We start from the raw sequence: 22354 nt of genomic DNA, 5'->3' as shown, positions 1-22354 counted from the left end.
ATACATACATAAACGAGGTATCATGTGAGAATAACAGTTACGATGATAGTGGTAATTAAGGACATTTCTTAGCCTTTGGATGAGTTGACTTTTAATCTAGCTTAATTTTCTTAACTACTTTCAGTCATGGTTCTAAATAACTTGTTATGACACTGAGGCTTGACTTTGCCGCCATGTTAACTCCTATTGCTCCACTCTGAGTTTTGACTTCCATTGTAACGCGTTATGGTGCGTTATGACACATTAGAGGTTTTTTTCCTACTTTTTTAAACATATAACTCGGAGGTAAATGATAATTATGTACGATACTCAAGACTCAGAGAAACATAAAAGGATAGTCGAACATGAATTATTTGAAGATTGAAGAAAAGTAGTTAGTAGAGACTCAAGAGATTTAATCCAGATTTTGCATTCTTGATGGATCATTTTCTATTAAGCTTAATATATTTGATATAAATAGTTTTTTTTCCTATTTGGATTTACTATGAGGAGCAAAGACCACAAGAGGAAAACCGAAAACCTAGAGACTTAATATGCTCATCTGTGAATATTCCCTTATGCATCAGTCATCAAACAAAACCTGTAATTTCGAGGTGTACCCATTTAGTTTTGTAACTTTATATGAAGTTAAATTCTTATAATAGGTCATTCAAAACACTAACACACACAAGTATTCATACATACATACATATATATATACATACATACATATATATATATATATATATACATATATATATATATATATATACATACATATATATATATACATACATACATATATATACATATGTCGCCTTAGGGTACGCTTTGAGAACACTTTGTCTTGCCATAACTAGTAAGGCTTACGGCTTGATCCCACTTTAAAACCTTGCTTTCAGTAAATTCAACTACATTCATTTATCTTTATTTTCACTTTTAAGTCATATTTACATACATTTAATCACTTTCATCTGCATGAATTTATTAAAGTTTCGTTCATAATAATAAAAAAATAGATAAATAAAGATATATAAATATTTTATTCTTACATAAATCTTAATCATTATGAAAATCCAACCTTCATTCCATAACCGTCGATTGCATCTTGTAACTTTTTTGCCTTTTGTTTTTTTCAAGTCTTTTTGAACAATATACTATACAAGACTACAAAGCAAAAGTGAACCCACTTTCTAAAGATGTTTTTAACGAATTTTACACAATTTCTTTTAAATTAAAAAGAAAAGAAAAAAAGCGATTGCACTTGCACTTCCATGGACCTCAATGTTTTATGTCTTTCTTTTTTTGGTAAGAATCAGAGTTACGGCAAGAAAAGTAAGAACCTTTGAATTAAAATTAATAAGAAGTATTAGATCAATTCTCTTTTAAAGTACAATTCATGGGATAACAGTACAAATGACAAATGCATGATATTTTTACTAAAATATTCATCGTTATAACAGTTTTTTGTTTCAGTTCTGTAAAACAATACAAAATTTTGTTCCTGAGTACGCATGTACATATCTTGTTATACTCCCATCATCCGAAATGGTTAACCATTTTCAATGAAAATAATAATAATTAGTAATGTAAATAAATGTTTAAAGAGTTACAAAAGATGTTATATTTTATCTGATAAAAAGTGAGAGATATTAGTTGAAGTCTTGAAGAGAAATTTACTTTTATATTTGAGCAAAAGATGATTACCGGCAAGTTTAATCGGTTCTACACAGAACCTGTCTTCAAGGACATTAATATGAAGAGGTATTTTCTGGATCACTCAAAGACTGAGATTAACCAAGTCCATGAGCAATGACAAAACATTCATTAATTATTAGTACAATTGTTTATATTTTGGGTTTATTTATTTGTGACACCAATTTGAAACACCAATTTACCAGCCCATTGGTATTATAGTTTTTTTTGTCATGATTGTATAATTAGTTTTAGACTAAACTATAAATTTGGTCTCTATGTTTTTGTTAAAATAACATCTGAAATTACAAGATGGTCATTGTGGTTTTCAAAAATATTTGAATCTGGTTCTAACGGCCACTAAAAAATCCCGTTAATGACGGGTAAAATCTAACTGATATTGATTATATATGTGTATATATATATAGAATTGGGATCATGTGAGACCAATAGTTTTTTATGAGACCCGTAAGACCAATTCTCAACCCTTGGTTTAGATCTACAATCGTCAGATCTAAACATTTATAAACGTCACGAGACTTCTCAATAATTACAAAATTGTCACCGTGCAACTTTAGACCATTAGATCATATGTTTATAAAGTTGATCAATGAACATAAATTGGTCTTACGGATCTCACGAAAAACCCTTGGTCTCACGTGAATCCAACCCTATATAGATATATATAGGGAGAGGTTCATTTGAGAAGTGGTAATTATTTGAAAAGTAAAGAAGATCTTAGTTCTTTATATGGTCAAGATTGGTGATTGCGGCTTTGACTAGTCAAAGGAAAAAAAATAGAGGGATAGTTCTGTAACTTATACAAATAGACGACAAACAAGTGTATATGTGAACCCATATGTGTATATCTAAACTCATAGTTCATATGTGAATCAGTTAAACAGTTCATATGTGAATTTCACGGGTTCACGTATGAACATATAGTTCATATTTGAATTACACCAGTTAACATATGCACTTGTTTTGCCGCCTATTTGTGAAAGTTACTAAACTATCGTTCTATCTTCCACATACCATGCATGAAATTATCCAGTGTTTTCCAATCAAAGTCGCAAATCTTGATTAGATGAAGGGTTATGATCACTACTTCTATACTTCTCAAATATTTATCACTTCTCAAATGAACATATGGCTATACTTGTTATATTTATTATATTATACATATGTGTAGATCACAAACCCATTTCCTCCGTGAAGCAAATTCCGATGAATAATAACACCACCAATGAGTCCCCTAGCCTAACATCATTCTCCTCCTGCGACCATCTCGCTCGCATCTTCTTCTGCAACCATACACCTGCAACCCCAATTCCTCTTGCAACCATCCGATGAAGCCCAGACACAGATGAGATCCATCTGAAGTTCCACCATGTGATTCAAAAACTTGTATATTGGGGGAATTGTGGGAGAAGGCAGGTGGGGGTGGGTTATTTTGATTAGGGTTTCATTAATAAGGGTTTTAGATTTGGATTTGATTTTGATTTTTTCAATTTGGAATTTCAGTTCATCAAATAAGTTTTCATTTGGAGGTTTGATTTTGATTTTGGTTGTGTTGTTTATTTTGTTTATGATTTTGGTTTTTGATTTGAGGTTTAAATATAGATTTTGAGCTTGAGGTTTAGATTGGACTTGGAGACGATGACCGATGGGAGGGTTTCCCAGCGAGGTAACTGGAGATGATGATCAGAAGGGTTTCATAGTGAGGTGACCGAAGATGAGGACCCTAAGGATTTCACACTGAGTTGAGGTGAGAAAATTAGCGGGACATGTCGAACGGGACACGTGGCACGAGTCTATTGGATAATATAAAAGGATTTCTTATTTTTAATAGAAAATAAAATAAAAACCTAGAAATAAGAAAATGTCTTTTGTTTAACGGATTTCTTTTAACGGTCGTTAAAAGAAAGGATCAAATTCGGACGTCTTTACAAATCACAATAGCAATCTCGTAATTTCTAAACTGTAGGGATGAAAAGTATTATAACCAATAAACCAGAGGGACCAAATTTGTAGTTTACTTTTGGTTTTATTACGAGTGAAAGAGGTTTTTTACACCAATGCTGACGTAAGCAAATGATTTATATTCCTGTATGATTGGTGATGGTATATACAGTTGATGACGTCACAGACTTAGCAATTAAGGTTCGAAAATATGAAAATGAAATCGGGGAGATGCTTGTAGATTACAAAAGATGTATATTCCCATTTACCTTTATATAGAAAAAAAAAAGCATGGTTTATTATAATCTGTTATATTAATATAAACTTTATAAATCAATTTTAATCGTTCATCTAGTCTGATAAATATCTGATTTAATAAATATATCAGTTGTTTTCCTAACATAAATGTTTATCATAATAAATGAACTATAATAATTTTTTATTAATATTTAAATTATAATAAATGAATATTCATCATTTCTATGAAAATCTCAGTTAATTGATTTGTATTAATGGTTGGATTTGTAAATGAAACCATCTCTCTCTCTCTCTCTCTCTCTCTCTCTATATATATATATATATATATATATATATTTATATGTATGTAAGGAAGGGTTCAAACGAGAACACATTCATTTTATGAGAAAGTGAGAACATTTTTTTATTATAAACATTCACATGTGATACTATTATTCTATCACGTATGATACACACGTAAGACTAAATCAGAGATGCGGACGATTTTTGATGCGATCTTGGTTGCAGGTCAAGTCGCCCTTACACTATTAAGCCCCTCACAAGTATTATCACATGTGATAAGAGTGTTGTTGATATGATAATATAATCCATCAAGACCATCATATGTGATGCTAAATTATAGATGCAGACAATCTTTGACGCGACCTAAGTCGTAGAACACGTCGTCCGCTCATCATAGGATTCCCTCACGCGTAGTATCACATGTGATAAGGGTGTTCTCGCATTCGCGTAAAATGGAGATGTTCTCATTTGAACCTAATACTCTATATATATATATATATATATATATATATATATATATATATATATGGAGGTTCAAATGAGAAGCCGTCAAAATTTTAAGAATCAGAAAAACAATTTTGTTTGAAATTTTCATTTTCAAGTTTTTTTTTTACTAATTATGATAATTATGAAGAAAAATCAAACATTCAAATTTATTTCTTCTTTTTTCTATAATTTTTTGGATATTCATAATCATCCAACTATTCATCTTGAAATTATTAGCGATTTTACAATCCATAAATCGAAGAAAATCTCATCTGCAGGTAATAATTAGGTGTATATTTATTCATATGTGAAAATGTGAATCCTAAGGTTCACATGTTGATAGCTTATATGTGAATTGCTTTAAAACTTATAATCTAGATTCTTAATCTGTTTAAAATCCATATGTGAACATGTGAATTCTAACATAGATACACATGTGAATCTTGATTATAATTTATACGTGAATCAGTATACTACTTATAATCGAGATTCCGAATCAGTTTAAGATTCATATGTAAATCTTAATATATATATATATATATATATATATATATTATCGATCTTAAATTAAAGATGATGAAATTCTCATTTTTTTTTTTGGTATAATTTATTTAAATAATTATTGATTATATTTTGTTTAATTTAATGTAAAATAAAATGAGGAATCTAATTTTTATATAAAAAGGAAAGTAGGTAATTTTTTGAAAAAAAATGAGTGGATTAGTGATTTAATGATATATATACTATATTATAAAACATTTGACAAAAACTCTTAAAACCCATTTTGTATGCATGAAATACTGTTTATTGATGCATATTACTTAAAATTCAATATTACAAGTAATTTTGCGTAAGTACAACTTATTAAAACTTCATTGTTAAATTCGTGTAATTAACTGCAGATAAACATAATCAAATACAGAATAAACATCCATTTTAAACATAGAAATCTAAAATATAATTAAGATAATCATTGAGTTCTATTAGAATGTATAATTATTATCTTTATTAAAAGTTATATTATTAAACCAAAAGTAATTTACTTTGTTATTAAATCTAAATTAAGTTATAATAAAAAAAATTGAATTGGTAAATTGTTGCATACGATGTCGTTTTGGTGGACTAAAATCTTACCCCATAAGTAAATAATAGTGTTAAGTTTTACGGTAAGCACTTACCGGGTAAATGTTTCGTAAACGGCCCCTTAGTAAACAAGTTTAACAAGGTTTTTTGTATTTTTCTTTTAATTGTTAAATAACATTTTAATAATTTAAACTTATATTAACTTTTAATTGTTAAATCTAACTTTAATGTATTTGATTAATTTTTAATAATCTACTACATAATAACATATTCGATTAAAACATACCGCTAATACATATATTGTGAGAGATTCAAATATAAGAAAGGAAAACTTCATATGTGAATCATTGAAACATTTCATTTGAATATTCATATGTGAATCCATATGAATAACTAGTAACGTCGGTTAACATATGCATCTTTAAATAGATCTGTTGCATTTTTTTTCAATAGATTCACATATGATAATCAATTATGAACATGATCTCGATAATTCCATCGAAGTTGTGAGAGAAGTATCACTGATGGAGCTCAAAGTGACGACTGGCGATTGATACTAACGATCGATTCTAATGACATCTTACTCGATATAAACTCTTAAACGTATATGCAAATAATATGTTTTCTAATTAAGAATTTATAATTCTCTTTTTCATTGAATTTTGGAGAATTTAATGATTTAAAGGGTGGATAAATGAAAAGGGGCATCTTTATATCTTGTATTGGAAAGCAGCCATGCATTTTAGTGGTCCTTTTCGTAATTTTATGCAAAATAATTTATGAGGCCATGGGTGATGCTTCTTGATTATGTATGTTTCATTTATAAACTAAGGTTTCGTTTATCTAAATGCTTATCTGGTAAGCTTTTATCATCAAGGTAAACGTTTATCTGGTAAACGTTTATCATTAGGAGTCAATACTATAATTTATTTTACCGGGTAAAATTGTAGTGTATCAAAATGGTATAGTTTGCAACAATTTACTCGGATAAAAAGTATCACCTCTACTCTCCATCTTTATCATTGTTTTTATCGGGTAAGATTTTTGACATTTGTCATGTTCATCTGGTAAGGAAAATTACCTGGAAAGCATTTACCGGGTAAAAGTTTAGTAAATGGTCTCTAGATAACTTTAACTTTTTTTTTATTAACATGGATATCCAACCCGCTATGCGAGCCGAATAATCACAGGCAACCACCTGCTTTGCAGATAGCCCGGAGTCACCGCATTTGAACCTCCGTGGCCACAAAGGGATTTTTATTACTCTATGGATTTGAACATGGGACCTCCTGGTACTTTTGACCTTTGAAGTCAAGCTCAAACCAATGAGGCACCGCCCTTGTGATTAAATAACTTTAACTTTTACAAATAAATATCATAATCAATTTGTAAATTCTACCTTTTCTATCGATTTTTGATACTGCTACTAAAAATGTATAAATATAAAATTCAAACTTTAAATGTCGGTATATTTTTTAATAAATATTTATTTATATATTTTTCATTTATAAATAATTATTATATCGTGTTTATGACTTTTATTGTGATATACAATATTTTTACTAAACAACATTTATAATATTTAATCGATAAAAGTATATCATATATATATATATATATATATATATATATATATATATATATATTAAACGTTATACTTTTTGTTAATAAAACTGTAAGATATTACATTGATTGGAGAAAGGAACAAAGATAGTCTTGCAAGAATCTTGAAACCTCACCTATTAAACGATTTTTAGAACTGTGAGTCCAGGTGTGTGAAAAAATCGAACAATATCTGGTATTGACGTATTGTTGACCTGGGATGTTACAAATAGTATCAAAGTCGGGAACCAAGTTACCAGCGAGGATGTTGGGCTTCCAAGGGGGTGGATTGTAAGATCTCACATTCGTTGGAGGAGGGGAACAAATGTTGTCTTATAAGAGACTTGATACTTCCTCTGACCTCTATTGGACACATTTTAAAATTGTGAGTCCAGATATATGGACAAGCGGACAATATCTGGTACAGTTCACTTAGGATGTTATAAAAACGATAGAATCTTGATTGACATTAATTTCTTGTTAATAAAAGGAAAAGTTGTGCATTATACATAATCGTAATAATAACTGGGGTTGAATTTGGTATGATATCAAGTTCTTTTCTTAAATAAATAAGTCGATGTTATGGTACCACCATGGTACAAGACTTTCAATATTCTGTATCAATCTCATATGATACTACCAACTGATTATTGTTGATATCGATTAAATTGATAATACAGTCAGTACACACAGCGACTGATTTTGATTTGATACAAAATTATCAATCCAAATAATATCAACAATAATAATGATAATGATAATAATATTCCCTTGAGCAATGAGGGTGAAAAGTTTAGAAAGATGCCTTAAATGTTGTTCTTTTGTAAATTACTTTTGGATATGTGATGGATTTAATTTCAAATGGCACTTTCAACTAAAGAAAGAAAACCATGTGTATACTATTAAATGAAGGAAAATAAAAAGGATGATAAAAATAATAATTTAAAACTACAATAAATTATTTATTTACGGTGATATACGATTAATTATGTTTTCGTGTAAATATTCGTCATAAATTTGCTAAACTTATGCTACGGTTTTCTTATTTTTTGTTGTTTCATGTGTGGTAAGAGCGATGTTATCTTTTTGAAATGGTTTTGTAGGATACCAATTATTATTATATGATATGATGATTATCAAATAGTTATATTATATGGGTATTTTTTTTATTAACCTGGATATCCAACCAGCTATGCGAGCTGACTAATCTCATGACGACCACTTGTTTTGCAGATAGCCCGAAGTCGCCGCATTTGAACCTTCGTGGCCACAAGAGGATTTTTATTTCTCCTTGGATTTAAACCTGTGATCTCCTGGTACTTTTGACTTTTGGAGTCAAGCTCAAACCAATCAGATACCACCATTGTTACCCGTTTTCAAAATATTATTAAGAGTAAAAATTACAAATTTCGTCCATATGGTACGAGTTTTGTTTTGGTTTTGTCCATGTCACTAAATCCGCAATTATTTATCATTAACCTCAGTCATATGCCTCTCACATTAGGGAATTTAGTTATTTTATATACAAAGGTGTGTGACACTTCCATAGAAAACCTATATGATCCTTCTCTCCTCATTTTCATCTTTTTTGTGCAAACAAAAGCAACAACGGAGATCATGAAACCAAAGGGCTTTTGGCCCAACGGTATCCTGTAACCACAGTATCATCTCGACCATGCATTCCCACGCACGATTGGAGAAGAAAGGATAGGACCCATGTGCTAACAGAGGTTAACGAGCTCCGATGATGCTTTGTATTTATTCGAAGTAGACAAGGTATTGGGAGAGATGAAGTTTAGGGTTAACGAAGGTGTAACCTTCGATAACATGAGACTCTTGTGGATGGAACAAATATATTTGGTTTTGTAACATGAATGTTTTCAGTACTTTGCTAGCAGTCACTGGGTTTTTTCACACAATCAACACACAAAAATTGTCCATGCAAATTGAGCCAAAGGATTATGTTCCGTCACGAATCATCGATGTGGTACAGCCAAAACCACGGGCAATTTGCTAGCATCCCTACTACAGTTACTCGCCATCAAGTCAGGAATAATAACTCTACCAAATCTCGAAAACAGACATTACACATCTAATCTTATGTTCTAATCAACAGAAAATTGGTAACCGAACATGAGGCTGGCTGGCTGGCTGGTAAGTAATACAAGCAAACATAATACAACTACCTATCCATCATACTCGCCCTGATGGAACTTGTTCTCCGGGTAAAAGCTCGCCACCACTTGGTTCCCACCAAATTTCCTTCCATTCAGTCCTGCCCGTGCTTTCGTTGAACCTTCCGTGTCGAGATATTCCAAGAAAACCTACCAAAATCCAAAGAAAAAGTTGATTACCGAAAAGTAGGAACATATAGCTGTGGGATTAACCAATTTAACAAACAAAAATCCCATCAAACTGGACCAACTAAATGGCTTTTGATGTTTAGGTCTCACTCTCACATGGCTCTCTTTTGACAATATAAATATTTCAATTCTAATCCCGATTTTGGTAAGGGAGCATATCTTAGGTCTCGACATAAATGCTGGCATTATAATCTTCTATTTTTTTTCGTTACCACATGATTTTTCCACCCTACCTCAGCTCGTACGCTTAGACTCTTAACTTACTTGGGCAACGCAAAAATTGAGAAAAGTAGCAGGTTTTAAATTGAACAGCTAATTGTGAGTTGTTTTTTTGATGATTTAACAATATTGAAGAAGGAACTCGGGTGAGTGTTATAAATATATGAGATGAGACAAGACTGAACTAACCTTGCCAACTCCTGGTGCTGGTTCGCCATTAGGATTTGGGCGTGGGATGACCACATTCACCAAGCTACCTGCAAAATTGGAGTAAAATTTGAGATAAAAAAGTTGCTTAGGTGTAGATATCACATATGGAAATAAACAGGCGGTAAGGCAGGCTTCTGTCTGAATGTTAGGGGCAGATTCTTTATAGCAGTATGTGTCATTACAAAAGGCTGTAAAACAGAAAGATATAAAAGAACAACAAAAACAAATAGATTGATAACCAATTTGACAAATTAAAGGAATAAAACATATATATCAACATCAGAAATCGAAACAAAGCTAAAGAATTTTACCAAATTTTTCACATTCTAGTCTCATATCTTCCAATATATCTTCATAATCGTCGTCAACTTTGAGCTCGTCCTCAGTCACCACTTGTGTTAAACATAGAACCTTGGTGGGAGTTGTGCCAATTGCCCCTGGTTGCAACATGAGTCTCTGCAAATAAGATGATGTAAGCCGATGATCAAACTCGTACTGTACTAACTATAAAAATCGGATAATTACAAAGGTTCTTAGCTGTCAGAGCCTGAGTTTCAATAGAATAATCAATGACTACTCACATTCAGCCACCTTATTTATACTAAAACCTACCAACTTACTACCCCTGCAACACCTACTTGTATTACTGCATTAGTCACTTGTACTTTCCTACCACAGACAACCTTTTCACTGCTCCCTCCATCTCAAAAGAAATATCCACAATAAAAAAAAAGCACACAGCTCTAGAAATATGTTATGTAACTATTTTACATTTTTTAAATTAAATAAATGACGATTATACCCTTTATAATAGAGAGAGTAATTAAGTTCTTCATCTCATTCATAAAAGTAGAATTGGAAAGTAGGTCACTTAGTTTTAAAGTCACAACACTTATTTTGGGGAAAACTAAAACATGAATTGTGGACACTTAGATTGAGATGGAGAGGGTATTTGACTTCTTAACCCAGCTACTTATATTGACCACAATACCCATGGTATAACACGAGATTATGACATGATTTTTATCCACCAACTTAATGAGATGATGTTTACCAACCACCTTACTACCCATGCATCACCTACTTATACCATTGCATTAGTGACTTGTACTTCCCTACCACAGCCCACCCTTTTGACTATTTGCCTTCCTAACCCACCACCTATATTTACCGCAATACCCACAGTATAACATGAAATGATGTTGACTATAGCATGCAACTAAGATTGGCAATTGCAACCTGCAGCTTCCATACATTTTTTCAGACAAAGATTGTACAAACGGTAGATGAATAATCAAAGTAGAACTTCTCACCTGCAATGCAATTTGTTGCTGTGCATGTAACAGTACGCTCTCCTGCTCAGGCTTTGGTTGTGTTTGGCCCTGGTTAGCGCGTCTAACCGTAAGGGTTTTGTCACCCATCTTGATACCATTAAGAGCTGCACAAGCAATATCTGTGACGGATAAATCCTGATATACACAGAACGCATAACCTTTCGAGTTGCCAGTTTCTCTGTCCTTCACAAGATCAAATCCCCGAAGAGCCCCAAAAGACTCCAGTAGCTCCCTGACCTGCGCCTCTGTGAAATAATACGGAAGCCCACCCACAAATATGCGGTCTGGACCCTCCAGCCCGCCAGCAGAGCCTGGTGTCAGGCCAACAGCGGCTAGATTCAGGTTCGGGTTGGGTTGACTTGGACCAAGAGTCGCAGCCAGTGAGGGATTATAATCACTAGGTCTCCGGACCTTTACAGGCGCTCCCTGCAAATTGAGTCAAACATGACACCAGATATGAATATAACACAACCATCATCATATGTAAGCACTTATGTCCAGGCACACCTCATTAAAGCAGATGTTCAGTTTCAAGAAAACGACAAAATCTAAACTCATTGGTCAAGAAGGTGGTCCTACAGGTGTCTAGAGATGCTAGAAGCAATCTCAATTCTTAAACAAAATAATGTGCAAATTTTGAATGTACTTTTTACATGCCATCAGCTAACCAAGCCCAAATAGTTTTGGGTGAAAGGCTACTCATTTTGAACCGGTATGCTGGTTGTGAAAGGAAGATAGTCCACAAAGTCTACTCAGATTAAAATACAATTCAATTGGTTAAAAAATGATTAGGAGTAGAAAAAATCGATGCTATATTCCTTAGAAAAATGGAGTAATTAAATGTTCATTTTTGACAAATTTTAACCACATCATATAAGAATTAATAACCTAAAACCAAAAAAAAAATCAATTTAATCTAAAAAAAACTTAAAAGTCACAAGTACCAAAAGATATTGAGTAATATAAAACCATACTCCATCTGCCCCAATATAAATGTCCACAATAAAAATTACACAGTTCTAAAATGTGTGGTACTTTTTAATTTACTAAATGACAATCTCTCCATCATGAAAGTGAACACTTATTTTGAGGCAAGCTAAAATAGATGTGGACATTCATTTTGGGACAGAGGGAGTAGTCAACAATCCAATTACCATCTTGTGTCGAACATACATCGCTAGAAACCAGTATAAAAAGTTCACTTTTTTTAATAGCACGAACATTGAAATATTGGCAGTTACGACAGGTACCTCGAATATAATGCCATCCAAAGCCATTGCATTACTTGCCTCCTCAACAGATCTCATCTCCACAAAAGCAAACTTCTTCTCATGATTAATGTACACATTGACAACAGCATCACCTGATCATATGAGAGTTTTTAGAATGCAAAGCTCAAAAAACTGCAACATTTTAGACAACATGCAATTTACTAACCTGGACCAGCCGTATTTCCACCAATTGCAGACATAACATGGCTAAAAAATGTTGCCACGGACTGCGAAGAAACAAGCGTTATCATTTATGTACACCCGAATCATTTATGTAAATCAGTTACATGAAAGTCAATTTAAGAACTGAAGTAGATTTACAGTTATCTAGCCACCACAGAGCATATATATATGTACAGTCCAAATTCACAAGTTCAAAACTCATAAATATAAATGCAAGGAAATGTAGGCTCTATTCACCATAAAAAGCAAGTAAACAAAGCAGTTAAGCTGGCAATGTACAGATCAATAACATGTATAAATAAAACCATACAAGACATTTATTGAAAGAGGGATAGTATCAAGAGACCTGTTCATTGGCAGTTGGAGAAAGGCCACCAACATAAACCCGCCTTGCATGTCTAGTGGCCTGGATTGCAGCATTTGCAAGAATTTCATACTAAGAACAAAAGAAGAAAAAAAAAAAACAAAGACAACAAGAATTAAAATGTGAAATAATTATATTGTCCAACCTGCTGAGTCATTGCTTGAACTGGCATAACAGGAAGAGCCCCAAACTGCAAATGGCCATGGCAAGAGAAAAATGTAAAAAATAAACAGAAAAAATAGCTTACAGCAAACTATCATTACGGAAGTTGATAAATTACCTGGCCAGATGCCAACGGAAACATATTTTGGAACATTCCAGGAATTGTGGGGGTAGTCCCAGGGACCTGACCTGTAAAAACCGACAAAATCACATCTCCAGTAAAGATAAATGTTTAAACCTTCTCTAGCTAAACCATAGATATAATGGGTAACAACCATCACTCAACCGCCTTTGAAAAATCCAATAGTTTCCAATAATTTGTGAAAAATTATAGAATCTTGCATGTATCTAATGGAAAAGATTATAATCTATATTCAAGCGGCAGATGAAAAATCTGTAAAACTACCAAAACAAGCAAATCCCAGTTGAAGACGAACAAGACCCATCATACCATTGCAATGATTCTTCCTTGTACATAAAAGCTACAGAAGTCGGCTCACACCCATTCTCAGCACAGTGGGGCTAGTAGCCCAACATTGCCTTCTTAGACATAAAACAGAAGATAGAACAAACAAAAAACACCAAACACAAGACAAAACCAAAAGCTCTCTCAGTTCAGAATTATGTCACTAAGTAAACAATAAATAATTCGGAAACATCCAATTTAGGGATGATGACGCTGGAACTCTGTGGGTACAAGTAAAAGAACTAAATTTGCTTACCAAAATAACACCATGCATTTTGGTACGACCATTCCACACTATATCAAAGAGAAAAATAATAGTTATCAAAATATTGAACTCAGTTATAAATGATGGGACATGTACCTGCAGTAACTGCAGCAGCACCAGCCAATATTGCAGAAGCTGGAGGAGCCATGTCAAAACCACTTACTCTTTTGCTGCTACAAACACCAAGGAGAAATTATAAAACTGTCAGTTCACAAACACTATGCAACCGTAATTCTTAAAACTAAACTAGAACAGGATGATTCAAAACAGAAAAGAATGATTCAATATAAATGAGTAAAAATCATATGTGATCTTCCTTTTCTCCGCCTTTATTTATGAAGTAATATTTGGGAAACATGCAGCTAAAACTGTACCATGTGAGTAACGTGACTTTAATAAGCATAACGAACAATTAACAGATGAAAGAAAAAACCTTAATTTCCATAAGGATGTTAACTATAGCAAAAGATAATGTCCCTGACAGCATCCTAACTAACGGAATACCCAACCCTTACCTTTTGGACCGTGAACGAGACCGTGATCTTGACCTATGTTCAGATTTGGCTCTTGAGTGAGAACGAGACCTGTGCCTACCATGTCTATCCTCTCTATCTCTGTCGTAATCTCTCCTCCTGCAAGCAAATTACAAGCCATGACAAAATTAAGATCATAGATTCATAAAGTTTTCAATAATGCCACTATGGCAGAGAGTAACCCGACAAAATCTACCAGAAATAAATGCGTATGTACGAAATATAATGATAAAAATTCCCCAAATACTTGACAACCACAGAGTCCAAAAAAACAGAGAGCATGTGAACAAAATAGCAGTAAGACTATATTACCTATCATAATCTCGACTCCTGTGATAATCATCATCATCTCTATCTCTTCCCCTTTCCCTTCTCTCACTGCGTTCCCTGTAACGGTCCCTGTGCCGATCACGGTCTTTGTCTCGCTCCCTTTCCCTGTCCCGATCTCGGCTTTTTTCCCTATCTTTGTCTTTATCCCTATCCCTTTCCCTGTCACGGTCCTTATCCCGTCCTCTGTCCCTGTCCTTTGACCTGCTTTTTGAGGACTCCTTCTCATAGTCACGAGAACCACGCTGCAAACAGATAAGCAACTATAAGTATTCAAACAAAATGGTAAAAGCGCACGCCAAACTTCCAACATGCAATTTCAACTATAGTCGCATTGAAACCGCATTCTTTGGAGCAATTCTGGAAACATTAAGGTCCAATATCATTGCTTAAAAATATTTGGAAAACTTTTTCAGGAGAGACCGAGAGAGAATATAAGCAAATGACATTGGCACGTCAATTTCAAGGAGCTCTTCCATGTAAGAGTCCCAGATTTTAGTAACCAGAAAGGGAAGTTTAAATCATTAAGACGTGATTTTCATCTATGCAGTTTCTTTGAGGAAGTTTTCCTGCAACACTGCATCTTACAAATTAAGGTAATTACAGTGTCCCATGTTATTTTTCAGTAATGCATCTGTTTCAATTTGATAATGAAAGGGAACTACAACACAGAAGCGAAGGCTTGGAGCTAATCCTTTTATACCTGTAATGATAAGTTGTTCTTTACAAAAAGTTGTTGATAGAAAACAAAAAGAGGTGCCGGACTACAATAATTTTAGGTCATGTGGATTTATTGCGGATTGAATATCTAAAAACACTCCTATTAATGTCTAACTTCTAGGGAAATTTCTTCAAATTATCTACAATTCATATGATGTCTGAAGTTAATCAAACATTCAAAATCAAGCAGCAGGTCCAATTTTGCAGAATGAAACAAGCACTACCTCCTTGCCAAAATTAGGCATCTATTTTGACATTCAATAGTCAATTTCTGAAACCCTAATTCAAAGTCGATAATTCAGTAAACAAGGCCGCTAGAAATCACCAGGGTGACCGCTCATCATCAAATTAATTCATACTCCTAACTAGAATCTTCCGATTATCATAAACCAACTTAGGCAGAATGCCCTCAAATATATTCCTCGATTTTTATCCGAAACCCTAAAACACGAACTACTCAAATAAATCAGCAGAAATCAAAACAACTTTCAATACCTGTGACTTAGAATCGCTGAAATCATCGGTGCCGCCACCACCACCGCCGTGGCTGTTGGCTCTAGCCTGAGGTGACGAGCCGCCGCCAAAGGTTTCAACATCTTCCCCGTTACCTTCGTACCTTTCTTCGTAATCCGTCATCGTGTTGATTTGCTCTCCGATTTCGAGATCTCCTTGTGTCCCTACAATTATCTGTGAAAGGATGTGTTGGTGTTGAAATTAGGGCATGCAAAAGGGGGTTGATAGTCTTGTACGGTACGATGCCTCAGTACTTATACCCAGGACCATGAGCCGCCCAATATCAGGATACTCCCTGGGGAGCCTTCTATTTGTTTTTATTAATTTTCTTAAGCATACATTGATTTCTATTAACTACCTTATTTTATATTCACGCTAACATGATAAATCTCGATTTTAATGTTTAGTTTTTATTCTTTGTCTCTATCGATATAATATAATTTATATGGTTTAAGAAAGCAGTAATGTTTTTAATTTTGAATGAAATATAAATTTAAAGATAGCATAAAAATTTAAAAAGAAAATAGATCGATATTAGTATCAAATTAACTATTTAATAGTTCTTATTTTTTTTTTTTGTATAACTTCTTTAGATTTAAAATAAAATGTTTATTTTATATTTGATTATGTTTATCTGCAGTTAGTTACACAAATTCAAACATGTAATTTTAATTAGTCGTACTTAAGCACGACTTACTTATAATCTTAAATTTTAAGTAATATACATCAATAAAGAGTACTTCATGCATAAAAAACGGTTTCAATAATTTTTGTCAAATGTTTTATAATATAGTATAGATTATTAGATTTTAATGAAAATGAGAGAAATTAATTAAAATAGCTATTTTCAATTGTTAGTTTTATCTTTTAGTCATTTTTCTCCTAAAAATCACCAAAATATTATTACGTTAGTGTCACGTTCGTAATTTGTATCCCAATATTTATCTGTTACATTAGTTATTTGTAAATTCTAGATTTCTGTTTAAAATTAAAAAGAAAAGAAAATTTAAAAATAATTTGATTTCTGTCTTAAAAAAATAAGATTTTTTCATTATTTCTGTTGTCTAGTGCTATTTTATCGGTATCTAAATTTTTATGGGTTAATATTATATGTATCTCGTTTTCTACCCGTTATATTTGTTACTTGCAGTAATTAATTCTATTTTCAAAAAATATAAAAAGTTTAAAACTAGAAAATAAAAAATAAAAAATTAGAATATCTTGGTCTTGAGCTGTCGGTTTCAAATAAAAGATATGTTATATCTGATAAAAATAAGCTCAAGCGTAATTTTGAAAAAGACCACCATCATAGTTTTTTACTCAGTTTGAGGGAAGGAGGAGAGGAGGATACCAATAAGGGGAGGGGAGGAGGATGCAAGAATAGCGCTTATACAAACTTAAATCCTATTTGGTACTCTCTTTAGAGGGCGATCTAAGACACAACGTTAGTCTAAGTAGCATATCTTCCCCATACAAAAACATGCAAATTAAAGACTCAAAAATTAACAAGAGTTATAAAAAAAACAAATGCAAAAACACTAACGCATACATATATAAATTAAATAAACACAGAGACACATACAAGACATAAAACAACATGTAAAAGTCTTATAAAAATCTGGAAATTTGGATTTGATTTTTATATATATTTTTTATTTTATGATTTTTCTGTAGAGAAGTAACAATACTGATGTGATCTCTTTCTCCGGTAGATTCAAAAGACGATAACATAGGCTCACTCCAGCTTTAACTCAATCCGTAATTCTGGGTCACTTAAAATCAACACTGATAATGTAGTAGTTTATTAAGAAATCAGATTTTTGACACTCAAACGCAAACCTTATAAAAACACGTGCATACAAACTTTCAAAAACAACAAATCAATAACATCACTAATGCTGGAGGCTTCTTTATACAGTAAGCTCCAAGCAAGAGGTGTCTTGAAAAATTCTGCATAGGATGACACGTATCATCTATGTGTTTAAAAGTTTGGTACAAGGATGAATTGTCTGCTACATGGAGGAACTGTCTGCTACGTTGAAGAACTGTCTGCTAAGTGTTATTACTGCGTCTGAAAAAAAATCAGATTCTACATGGCGAATATTCTTAAATGAAAATTTTGTCATCTTCCGCCTTATTGCTATATTTCTAAGTATTGAGGTTATGCTTCGAAACAGAGTCGAAAGAATAGACACCTTCTGAATAATAAACGTTTTGATCTTGATTTGTTGAGCTTGAACGATCTTCAAGAACCGTATCTTCTGAATTATTCTCTTGATTATATTGCGGAACAAAGTCTCTGATTACTTCTTGAATTATTTTAGTGATCTCATTTCTGACTAAAATGTTCTTATAAAGTATTTAAGCAAGCTATAAAATATTTAACGTCTTTTTAGTTTCTACTATAGGTACCCCAAAGATTATCTACTAAGCAACGTTCTTCTTTGTCAAGAGATATATGATTTCGTGTTCTAACAAAAATATTGTTGCAGCTTGGAAAAACGATTAATTCATTGTTATCAAATATAATACATTCTTCATAATAATGTTTATTTTGGCTATTTAAGGTCTCACTAAAAACAGGTCTTGTTGCAAAGTTATTTTCCGGAGGTAACCCTGGTCTTGAAGGTGGTATAGCTATCTGCAAAAATAAAGAACACATTAATAAAATTAATTTGATTTGTCTTCTAATAATTTGCTTAGAATATTTGCAGTGTATTATCAATACATTTACTGTGTTTAATTTCTATAATTAAACCATATTGTTAATTTGATCTAAAAAAAATTAATCAATGTATCTGACTACTCCTTTTGCTTTTATCTTTCATTTTATTGTAGAAAGATACAATTATTTCACAGTATGTTCTAATAGTAATTTTTTTTATATATAATAAAAAACTCAAAACTATCTAAAGCATAATTTATGGCTAATAACTTTGCATCTATGCTACTAATATTACCCGTTCCTTTGTAAATGTCGTTGCTATAGTGACAAGTTTTTCCTTACGTCTTATCTGCATATTTATAGGGTTTACATAAAAGAATAGTTCTCCAACTTTTACTACAACCATCAGTCTCAATTATCAAATAATATGTATCAAGAGGTAAAGCTAACTCTGGTGAAGATTTTGTCTCATTTTTCAACTGCTGCACAATTTAAAAGAGTGAGAGAAGAAGGTACTGTTTAATTCTATATTTTGTATCAAAACAAGAATCACAGACTTGTTGCGGAAGCTATGAAGGTAAGACATGATTCTAAACAATTTAAAAGAATGAGAGAAGAATGTACTCTTTCAAATATGAAGTACTTAGACAGTCCTTCAGATTATGATGTCGATTTTGCCTAAGAAACTATCATTCAAAATTTCTTTCAAAATGGGTGGGTTGCAACAAATGACAAGGATGGCCTTTTATAACCACCATTTCATTAAATGTTGTTGTCCAACTTTAACACGTGTCTTTATCTAAATTGTTGATCCATGCATGCTTGTACTCTTCATTTCAGCATTTGAAGTTGATGTAGACACTTGTTAACCCAACCAATTCTTTTGTATGGAGAGGGAATAGTAAATGAAGTATTGTACTATTAAAAATAATACTTTGGAACTTACTTTGTCTGATATGCCAAACATGTTCCCATATTAGTGTGAGAGTTAGTAGAGTTGGTGAGCCAAACTTGTTGGATAAGTTTGCACTTCAATTTCGGTTTGCCATAAGTAGTATTTGTCATACTACTTTTGACTTTAGCTTGTATTGATCCTTTTTTTTGCTATATGACAATCCAATCTGCTTTGGTGACGACCTTGACCCTACTTCAACGAGTCTTCAATCTTGTTGAAGGTTTTTTATTCTTGGATCAATACATATAGTTACAAGCTTAAACTATTTATGAAGTATGATAATTCAGATGATAATATAACCCTAGAGTATTTATGGGTTTTTGAGAATCAAGACTAATGAGCATATTAATGAATCAATTGGATTATTGCATTCAGATGGAGATTTTATCAAATTTGAGATTTGATCTCAAAATGCTATCTAAGACATAAATCCGAAAGTGATTGAAATCTGAAAATTTATACATTTTTTTTTGTAAGACTAGATTCAGATGTGAGCACTATTTGTTATATCCAATGATTGACTCACTTATGATATAACGATTACAAGGCAAGGATCAAGACTCTTCTTCTAAATGTTATTTTAGATGTCACTTGTATTATTTTCAAATATGATGGTTGAGATAAACAGTTACATATCAAAGATTGAGGTTAGGTTTGGTGTTGTTCATCAAGAGAATCTACGTGACAGTTTTGGCTAAAAGGTAATCGGGTCCCTGTTTGAGGTCAAGTTATGTTAGAGACACTCCAGAGGAGTCAATCGATTTAAGGTAATTGCGATCATTTGAAGTTAACGTCCTTAGGCCATTATCCTTTATATGGTGGCTGGATGATGAGCTGTCAGTCGGACATGTGCCTTGGGTTGTGTGTCGTTCTTGAGCTACCCCATGCATATCCTTTGGTTCAAGGGTGTCTTGGAGAAGAAAATGCATGATATCGATGTTCAGGGGAACTGTTTTGTCAAGGTTTTACTATTGCAAGAAAGAACCAAGTTTCATGTGGGCACCGAGGAAATCTAATGAGTGTGCTATCCAAGTATCTATCAAGGAAGAAATATCTTTTAAGTTGAGAGGATTATAACACCCATAATTCCTTTGTTACTTTTAAGATTTAAATTTTGGGAAACAGTTGGGAAACAATCGAGAAACGATGAAGAAACGATCGAAACGCGATGCAACAAAATAGAAACACGGTAGACTGTTGGTTTTGTAGAAAATGAGTAATCTAATATTTATTTTTTAAAAAAGTGGGCAATTTTTTCGAAGAGTGCATTATGATTCAAGGCTTAGGGGTCGTTTACTAAACGCTTACTTGGTAAGTGCTTACTAGATAAATTTTCTCATCGGATGAACATGACAATGGCCAATAATCTTACTGGGTAAGACCAATGAGAAGGATGGAGAGTCTTACCCAGTAAGTGAAGATGACGACTCTTACCCAAGTAAGTGCTTACCCGGTAAATTATTGCATTCGATATGTTTTGATGTACTAAAATCTTACGCATCAAAGTAAATTATAGTATTGATTCCTATAGATAAGCACTTACTGGATAAACATTTGGGTAGTCAGCCCCTTAGATCAGTGATCTAATTATAAAGACTTTTAAAATGCCCTACTCAACTTCGTTAGGTTTTTTAAACTAGTCATTATTTTGCCTATATTTACATATTTTTCTCTTAAGATCTTGTCCATTGAAAAATCTAATTTAATGATTGAGATCTCTTCTCACCTTCTCAAAAAATGTTGGCTTCTCATTTGAATCTTCCTATATATATTCTTGATATTATAATAATTTTAAAAGAAAATTCAAGAAAATAGGTAAAAAGATTAAACTGCTGCTCATTTAACAAACATTCTTCAATGTTAATGACCAACGATCATTTTCAGAACAAAACGAAAACCACAAGATTCTTGGACTTATCAAAAAATTTGAGTAATTAACCTAAATAACCATGTCGACCTTCTTATTTAAAATTTAGCCACCAATTTTTTTCTTTCAGTTTTGTCCGAACCCCTTAAATTTGACATTGCAAGCCAACTTTTGCTTGCATTGCCTGACTTCTCTGACCAAATCCAACTTTTGGCCTACGGCACCACTAGCTATAATTTTGTACTTGGAAGACGTAAATTTTTCCCGGAATACGTCAGAAAAAGTCTGAAACCGGAACAAAAGGTGGCTTACGGTGTCAGATTTGCTACAACAAATAAAATTGAGAGAAACTTTGTTTGTGACTAAGGGGCCGTTTATCTAAATACTTACCCGGTAAACACTTATTGATAAAATTCAACACTATCGCTTATTTACCAGATAAGATTTTATTCACTAAAGCGTATCGTATGCAACAATTTATCCAGGTAAGCGCTAACCATGGTAAGAGTCTTCGTCATCACTTACAGGGTAAAACTTTCTATTCTTGTCTTCGTTCTTACCGGGTAAGATTTTTAATTCTTGTCATATTC

The 22354-nt window shown here is 32.6% G+C and overlaps 1 protein-coding gene across 4 annotated transcripts; it reads right to left on the bottom strand.

The window, feature by feature from the left end:
• Positions 1 to 9272: 9272 nt before the first annotated feature.
• Positions 9273 to 16515, bottom strand: LOC112519067 (splicing factor U2af large subunit A). 4 transcript variants are annotated; one of them, XM_025127027.1, is made up of 14 exons: positions 16260 to 16515; positions 15030 to 15289; positions 14700 to 14816; positions 14290 to 14354; positions 14176 to 14205; positions 13572 to 13642; positions 13437 to 13481; positions 13274 to 13333; positions 12911 to 12971; positions 12724 to 12836; positions 11453 to 11899; positions 10451 to 10595; positions 10119 to 10186; positions 9273 to 9671 (listed from the first exon to the last, which is right to left on the bottom strand). In XM_025127027.1, exons 1-14 carry the CDS (start codon positions 16398 to 16400, stop codon positions 9534 to 9536), a joined length of 1761 nt encoding a protein of 586 aa, XP_024982795.1. In that variant the 5' UTR covers positions 16401 to 16515; the 3' UTR covers positions 9273 to 9533. The 4 variants fall into 4 exon arrangements, with proteins under 4 accessions (XP_024982795.1, XP_024982792.1, XP_024982793.1 ...); XM_025127024.1 differs by lacking the exon at positions 14176 to 14205 and having other exon boundaries at positions 14281 to 14357; XM_025127025.1 differs by lacking the exon at positions 14176 to 14205 and having other exon boundaries at positions 14281 to 14354.
• Positions 16516 to 22354: the final 5839 nt, after the last annotated feature.

The sequence above is a fragment of the Cynara cardunculus genome, assembly GCF_001531365.2.
Source record: "Cynara cardunculus var. scolymus isolate 2C chromosome LG 10, CcrdV1, whole genome shotgun sequence".
NCBI classification, from domain to species: Eukaryota; Viridiplantae; Streptophyta; class Magnoliopsida; order Asterales; family Asteraceae; genus Cynara; species Cynara cardunculus.
The sequence above is the reverse complement of the archived record's forward strand: the minus strand, read 5'-3'. Positions and strand labels throughout refer to the sequence as shown.